Raw genomic sequence first — 8,849 nt, 5'->3', positions numbered from 1 at the left:
TTAAAATAAAAAATTTTCTAACAAATTATAAATAAATTTTGCTTCATTTTTATATTTTTATTATAAAAGAGTTATAAAATATCCTAATCTTTTTAAAACAATCTTTTATTGTCCTTAGAATAAATTATTATGGGTTTAGAACAATATTCACTAATTGTAAGATTTACTATCGCTTGAATACTTCTTTATATATATCTCAATAAATTGATGCATGTATTAGTTTATAAAACCATTCTCATGTTAAATAATTGTAGAGTAAATTTGTGTATAGTGATAGATTTATGATTACACATATAAAGGACTCGTTATTAGCTCCACGTTTATCCTTACTTTATACACTTTGCTAATGCATAAAGCCAGGTTTCGAATAACTAGGCAAGCTATTTAAACTCAAATTAAAAATTGTAGGACGATATGCAAACAAATACATGTTCCTGCACTCACGATTAGAGAGGGACAATAAAATGACAAAAAGAAACTTAGCTATATGCATTAGCTATAGCATTACGTAATGTATGTATATTGTACTAGGTCTATCAGAAATCACTTCCGAATTTTAACTTGTGAAGAATATCCTTTTTAGTTATAGGAATTTTGTAATGATATTTTCATGAATATTTTTCGCTTATTAATGATTTCTACATTTTTAAAACTATGCACAGAAGAAGAAAATTACAGTGTGCAAGACATCAGTCGTGTTCAGTTTTGTTAAAAATTCTGTTTGCTTCGTTATCGATTTATGATTTTATAAGGATTAATACTAATTGTGATTTTAATATGTAACGCGACTGGGGATATTTAAAATTTGTATTTAAAAATTTATGACATATTGTATTTCATAGCATGTACTCTTTTTAAATAATATGATAGCATAGAACTAATAACGTGATAACTAGTAAAGAAATACAAAATCATACCTGGCGGTGCGCTTTGTGGGCTGAACACCATCACCGTATTTCCTATAGTAGTCGTGAAATCCAAAAACCCGTATACAGTTTGTGTAATAAAATCATGTTTTACAACCGCCGGTTTGATTACTGGACCAGTCTCAGCTGAGTGACTCTCGTAAACTTGAGCCATACATTCTGTAACTGAAAATAAAATATTACTTAACAGTGATTGATTGCTTGAAGAATTGTCCTAAAGTATAACAGTTGCATGCACTGTGTTACGTTACCAGGTACGTAACAAAAAGATATGTAATCCTGGTATTTTATAAAAATGAGAAAAAATTTCACAATGCTCTGATATTATCAATTATTAACGTATATTGATGAATTAAAAATATACAATACTTTTGTGGCGACTGCCACGGAGGGGCCACGCTCTTAGGCCTGGCGACTCTTGGCCCTCGAGGCGAAGAATCGAGAGATGTTTTTCCAAACATCTCCGAGTTTCTTTGTTTTCGGGGACAAGAGTATTGCCTCGGCAATGCAGGCCCGCGCCACCATTTTTTGGGACTTTCCCAGGGAAAAGGGGCTACTTAAGGGAGCCCCGAAAAAGGCACGAGGTTTTTTGTCGTAGACTCTCTTTCTACGTGCATCGTGTCGTCTATATATTTTAAAATTGTTTAAGCGTTATCGGTTAAATAAATAAATAGATTTTTGTTAAGCAACTTTCGCGAGTAATTATTTTACACCACGTCACTTCCAAACTTTTATTTGAATCTTCTAATTTTCGAAAGTATCTATAATTATTTTTCATTTTTAAATTTAAGTTTCGTTGAATTTTTTGTGAAGTAGTTAAACTGTATCTACGTGGTTGCAAACCAGTAGGGTAACTGTACCTAATATGGAACACCTGATTTTAAAAGCTTGTCAGATATACACACATACTCTTGTTTTAATAAAACTAATGTTAAAACACAACATAATTAATAGATATTCGTATGTAAATAGTTAACTATGCATAAGTTTAAATGTCTTGAAGTTATGGTAAAAATGTAAAAAAAGTCAAACGCTGCAAATTGAAAAAGTGGAACACCAAGGAAATTTGCAAAGAAATCTCAAAAAACTTTATTTTTACCATGAAAAATGAATATTTATATAAATAAAAAAGACAAATAAACAAATATGTTTCATTTTTCTAGAAGCTTGTCCCAAGGTTGTCTTTTAATGTTTGGTACTACAACTTTCATTTATTATATAAACAATAATAGTAATAATAACCTAAAGCTATGTAATATATTGCAGAACAATAATATAATGTACTTATAATGGTAAAAATATAATATAATACTATATAATATTAATATGGAACATGTTCAATATTACGTACACTCAACGTATTCCATATTGGGTAGGTACATACTCTAGCAGTTGCTCCCTGTAAGACCGAGGCCATGTGGTTTTACAGGCCTCGGCGGGCGGAACCGCCCCGGTCCTGGATGTAGGTAGGTGAGGTGCATGTCAGCGTGGGGCACAGAATGAATTATCTGGGCCTCACCCTCGACAGCCACCGGCGCTTTGGGACCCCACTTTGATCGCCTGGTTCCCCGAGTGGAGAAAGCAGCGGCCGCCCTAGGGCGGTTACTGCCTAACCTCGGGGGACCAAGAGGGAGGGTACACCGCCTGTATGTGGGGGTCCATGACTCTTTATAGGTCCCCAATATGGGAGGGCGACAGAAGGCTGGCCGTCAGGTGCGTCAGGGGATACCGCACCATCTCCTATGCGGCGGCGATGGACTCCTGGCGGGGGTGGACCGTGTACCGGTGCGTCCAAGACCTCTGGAGGGATGGACTGGCTCCGTCAGAGCTGTGAAGAGGACCTCAAGGCACCAAGCCTGACAGGCCACGCTGGCGAAATGGCGTTCGCGACTCTCTAAGCCTGCAAGCGCCAGTCAGCGCGCCGTCGGGGCGGTCCTGCCCGTCTTAGAGAAGTGGATGGGCGGGACTTGCGACGGACTCACATACCATGCGAAGCAAGTGCTCACCGTACATGGGTGTTTCGGTGAGTACCTATGTCGCATCAGGAAGAAGGCGACAACGCAGTGTCACCACTGCAGCGCACTGGTGGTGTGTCCATTTGAGGCCTGGAGGCGTGTTCTCCGGGCGTCTATCGGGGAGGATCTCTCCCCTCCAACGTTGGGCAAGGCCATGCTGGAACGACCGCGGGACCCGAGCCGCAAGGGGCCCTAGACAAAGATGAGCGCAGGAGGCCCTAGACAATGATGAGTGCAGGTGGCCCTAGACAAAGATGAGTGCAGGTGGTCCTAGACAAGGATGGGCGCAGGGGGCCCTAGACAAGGATGAGCGCAGGGGGCCCTATACAAGGATGAGCGCAAGGGGCCTTAAACCAGGATGAGAGCAGTGGGCCCTAGACAAGGATGAGCGCAGGGGGCCCCAGACAAGGATGAGCGCAGGCTGCACCCCCGACGCCCAGCGAACTTGCACGCGATCCCCCCGAGGTGGGCCTGAGCGGGGCGCTACTCCCCTGCTCCGGCGCAGTTTAGGAGTACAAGGGAGGGGCCGATAAATGCTCCTCCCTTCGGTCGGGTCGAAAGGCACAGACGCGGGAAGGCGCCCGGAAAAACAGGAAACTGTACTCGAGGCCTCCCCGTGTGCCCGATGAGGGTAGCCGTGGGAGTTTTAGCCGGTAAGAGTCCGGCACTACACCGACATCCCCCCCCTCAGGAGATGTCAGGGTGTCCATGAGGATTTCCCCCAGGTAAAAAAAAAAAAAAAAGGTACATACAAGTAGGAGATGTAGGGGAACTTGCGACGGCTCGCTGTTAGTAAGCCAATAGGGATAGAATAAGCTATCGCAGTTACTCTTCTATGAACAATAGATGATGATCGGGTCTCGTTCGAGCAGTCGGTAAACAGATGAGCAGTCGATAATTGACTGGAATGATATTTTCAAGCGCTCGAAAAAAAATTAAGTTTACGTCGCGCAGGCACCATAAACAGGCGAACAGATGTCTGCGCGACGCCAAACGACGTGCATCATGGTAAACTTTATTTTTTTATCCCATGTTCCCAAAATTTGTTTATTATTTCGATAAGCTTATTTTACAGGTTAAAATTCAAGCAATCCAATGGTATTTTTTCAAAATTATTCTATGAGTGGGAACAGTGTCAAATTAGCAATTGAAACTTTAGCAGCGATTATTGTTATCTTTATTGCTATGAAACTTGGTCGAAATATTATCTTTAAACAAAACCGAAATATTACGGTTAAAGTGACGACATGTCTGATTTTGTCAAATTTTTCAAAATTTTAACATCAAATAGTGGCTGTTTGATGGCTTTTATTGGCTGTAAAAAGTGCCTGTCGGTCTGTGGTGGCACAGGAAATTTTTTAGCTCCTTAAGCAATTTTTTAATGCGCCGAAATCTACTTTTATTATTCAGGAATAGGAAAAAAATGTTTACATATTAGTTTTCTAACTGTTAAAACATACTAATACATTTCCTGAGGCTTCCTTTACAATAACAATTTATTGTGTATGAGTCGCTTAGAAATTAACGTCTGCGCTATTAAATATGTCTTACGCGCCAACGTAGGTTCTTTTATCAGCGTGTTACATTATCGACAGCTGACTTAAATTCGTTTGTCTAAACCATTTACCTACAACGCAACTTCCCCTCAAGCGCCTGCAGTGTAAGACCTAAGAGTAGTGGGAATGACCTGAACCGCCTATTTTGCCTCCATTTTGCTAGGTTGTGACGTCAGAGGCTTCACTTTAGGTTTGTCGGATTATGTATAGATATGCATGTGTGGAATTTCTTATTGAGTAACTAAATGTAAACTGAATTATACCGTATTTGGTCTCATTTTAATCAGAAAAATATAGTGGATATGTTAGTAAAAATTTTATCAACAAAACACAAAAAATAATAAAGTTTCTCTTTTGTATTAGTGTTGTCTTACCCATATGTAGGCATTTAATTTTTTACGACTGTCTCAACTTTCAATATCTCTCTTCTTTGTCCGCTGTCTCTTTTTGCGTCCGTCGGTGTCGGTAAAATACAAACAGTTTGAAGAATCTAGTATGTATCTATCCCGTAACTGTTCCACATCGGACCCGAATTTTGAACTCTTATCGAGTCTTTACTATATTTTGGAAAAAGTTACCTAAGAAGACTTTCTTACTCGAGAGAAAAATAAATTTTCACGATTTAAGTTGATGCATAGCGTCGCACGCAGACGTTTTACAAACAAGAGCACTCCCCGTTGCTCATCAGCAAGTGAAGAGCAAGTGACGTCGACAGTCGTGAATGAAATGAGAAGGAACGCTAGTAGTGGGAGTGTAAACTCGTACGTAGGCATACGTTGGCATGTTTGTGAGGCCTTTTGTGTCATCGGTTCCTTTCTTCAACATGTGCTTATCTTCGAAGCATATTTCTTGCTCTTAAGCCGGATAATCACTACTACATTCATACAGTGTCTTACCACAGTATCGTTGTTCAAGTAGGAGTAGAGTACTGCTTCCAGCACGCGATAAATCTTACACGTGAGAAATTGTTTCAAATTAATGAGGCAAAGGATTATCGATTGAATGAAGATGCACTTGGTTTATAAATATATTCAACAGTAAACCTTATTTAACAAATAATTCAAAGTGGTCGGTGTGTGTCGGTGTTAGATTGAAAATAGGTAACTGTCTTGTTTTTTGGAAACGTGGCCTTTATATTGAAAAGTGTAGTTGGAGTGTATCGAAGTAGGACCAATCCTTAACTTCCGATTTCAAGGGTCGTCCTCCCCGAGCCACGAGCATTCCACCCACTCCAGAATTTCCGAGATGGTGGAGTGGGTCATGATCGCGACCGGGGAGTCGGACCCACGAGGCAATTGGTCCTAACGGGACTTTGAATTCGCATGTTTGTGTGAGTGTGGCTTTACGGCACGTCATTAGCTATTGAAGGAAACTGATGAGTACCAGAAGGGCGCGTGGCTCGCAAAACGTAGCGGTTCAATAACCATAAACACATTCTGGGCCTCGAGAAAGATGTTAATAAAGCGATTAGAAAAAAAGGGAGGCACTCAAAAATAGCTTGGACCGATCGTCCGTGTCAAAAGTAAAGTTTTCATGTTTGTTGGGGAAGTGTCCATTGTTACGTTCGGTACCGAACAACTTCACATAGAGCAATTTCATGAATGGTTCTGATTTAGAGTATCAAAAGATCGAACTTCCACAATGCTTGGTGGAAATTCTGCTGGAGATTGCAAATTAGAGCTTCTTTTAATTTATCAATCTGAAAATTCCAGAGCATTTAAAACTGTTACATCTAAAGTTAAGGATAAAATTCCGAAAGGCTCCGGTCGCCAATCGACACGAAATTTGGTGACAAGGAGGAGGAGGGTGGGTGGACCCCAATTAGTAGTCATTGCCGTCAACAGCTTGTCAGAAAATCCGTTCTGAAGACTGTGAAATAAGCCACATAACAATAAGATCAGGCCCAGCTCTCACGCGTGAGGGTGACTCGCTCCTGGGGTTTTCTCAGGTTAACTTCACGCGGACAGCGTGTAGAAATCGGGCAGGACAACGCATCCTCACTTTGTACGAGACTATCGGACATATGCTGTGACAAACGACGCTTATACCGCGCAATCGTAGTGTTGTAGAACATTATTTTTCTACAAAATATACCTAATTCAAGATAATTCACACTCTCGTTAGTGTATAGTAAAGGTGGTAAATGAAACGTTACTCAATAATAAATTGTAAGAAAGTGTGAAACTCCCGATATTCTCCGAAAAAGCGGCTCAACGGCTGTCTGTTTATTGTCAAGCGGAGTCTAACTGGAAGAGAGCAGGGGTACTCGAGAGGTTTTCTCATGCATTACGAACAAGTTAACCAACGGACAATTTTGGTTAGAACTGTGAGTCATTCTTTATCGCTACGTTCACGACAGCGCGTCATAGAAAATAAAACTTTGCATTTTAAGACTAGTTCATATTTTCTTATGTACTTCGATTGTCCTAGCGAGAATTCTTATTCTTGCTTTTACAACAATGTTGGAATAACGTTAACTTTCTAATAAATATTTAGATATTAATAACATTATAATTTATAGTATGATAAAGAAGTAGGTATTACAATTGACACTACTTTTATTACATTCTTAACCCCTTAACCTATGATTTCTTTTCTGACTATGCATTTAAGCGTCAGCCATTTATTGTTTTAGTACTGTGTCAGGTAAGAAAAACTAATCTGTTACAGATTAATTACATTTAGTAATCCTCAGTTTTGCAAGTTAAAACGAAAGTTAGGATTGCAATTAATTTTTCTTACTGGTATAACTATTTTTCTCACATTCTGACCAGAATCTCTGCCACGAGTCTGACACGTTGTTATAGGTTAAGGGGTTAATACATTAAATTATGTATTTTAATGTATTTTAGCACATACTTTTATTTACAATTACTATTCTGCCAACATTATAAACAATATAATAATATAAAGTATAATGAATACTCACCATATATTAAAGATATAGCAACGATAAAGTACTTCGACGACATCATATTCGGTCTAATTTCATTCTAAGGCCAACCATAAAATTTCAATCTGAAACAAAATTGGGTCGTATTTACATAAAATCCATAAGATGTATTCCATCGTTTTATTATTAAGTGGCCCAGAAAGTTCGTGCAGTTTTTTTCGATCCGGTTATTTACACAATTGGTGTCTAAATGTTTTATTACTTTTTATTACTTTTACGCATAGAAAAATTCATAATGTATCAGTTAGTATAAAATGTTCACATATCGTTTTTGGTGCAAAGTTCGAAACTGACTGTTGCTAAAATACTGCTCAAAAGTAGTTCGAAAAATTAAAAATAGGGGATGAGAGATTTGAGGATGATCTGTGAAGAGGTAGTCCCAGTATTATTAATGATGATAATTTAACTTTTACCACAAAGGTCAAATGACAACAGCATTTGTATGTTCATCACAACTTAAAAAAATATCAGCCGACACTGATAAACTGTAAGGGCGTCGTATTTTTGTAAAACAACGCGAGACCACATACAGCAAAAACCACTGTAAAAACAATTCCAGAACTTAACTAGAATATCCTCCATATTCTTCAGACCTTTCACTGTCCGTTTATCGCCTATTTTAAACGATGTAATATCAATACTGCTACAATTTTTTTTGATCAAAAGATACAAACTTTTATAAAAACGAAATATACACACTTGTATCGCATTGGGAAAAGGTTATCGAATACAGTGGTGACTACTTCGATGATTAAAGAAATTTCATCGTTTCAACGCTGCGAAAACCATACGAAAGGCCATCTAATAAAAGTAAAATTTTTCAATTATTTGTAATGTGCTAAGAAATGGAAAATGCATTCTTTGCATATTTTTAGGAGACAAAAAAGAAACATTCACAGAGCAATATGTGTAATGCCCAAAGGCTTTTATATAATATAAATACTATGGGAATGGAAGTTTCGCGTGAAGTGCGAACAAAGTCTAGAATGTTAGAGGTGTAAAAGAAAAGTGTTTGGAACGGACTGCTTGAGATCGTGGTGTGAACGAAGGGTGCGTGACCACCAAAGAATTTGGATGGACGTGACTGAATGTCTTCTAAGAATGTCTGAAACGAGTGAAAGGAATAGAGTAATAAAGCGGGGGAGAACATGAGTGTACAAGGATATTATTTTACAGCACCTACAGTAGCATGGAGTGTAATATGGAATCACAAGAGGCAATGACCAGCATCGAATCAGTAGGCACATCAATGGAGATACCAAAAGATGCACCATCCATACACACACTATCTATAGACACACCATCCATAGATACACCATCCATATACACACTATCCAGTGATACATGACCCACAAACACACAACAAATAAAAGAAGCCTGGATGCCAAAAAGACAAAAA

The 8,849-nt window shown here is 38.8% G+C and overlaps 1 protein-coding gene across 1 annotated transcript in view; it reads right to left on the bottom strand.

Annotated features, from left to right (window-relative positions):
- LOC108573946 (mucin-5AC) overlaps positions 1–7,472 on the bottom strand; it is a 50,226-nt gene extending 42,754 nt beyond the window's left edge. Inside the window, exons 1-2 of the mRNA XM_017936438.1 lie at positions 7,427–7,472; positions 918–1,091 (exon numbers count right to left, since the gene is read on the bottom strand). Coding sequence (XP_017791927.1) covers positions 918–1,091; positions 7,427–7,472 — 220 coding nt within the window. The remainder of the gene's footprint in view (positions 1–917; positions 1,092–7,426) is intronic.
- Positions 7,473–8,849: the final 1,377 nt, after the last annotated feature.

The sequence above is a fragment of the Habropoda laboriosa genome, unplaced genomic scaffold (assembly GCF_001263275.1).
Source record: "Habropoda laboriosa isolate 0110345459 unplaced genomic scaffold, ASM126327v1 scaffold187, whole genome shotgun sequence".
NCBI classification, from domain to species: Eukaryota; Metazoa; Arthropoda; class Insecta; order Hymenoptera; family Apidae; genus Habropoda; species Habropoda laboriosa.
This window is presented reverse-complemented; position numbering and strand designations above follow the sequence as displayed.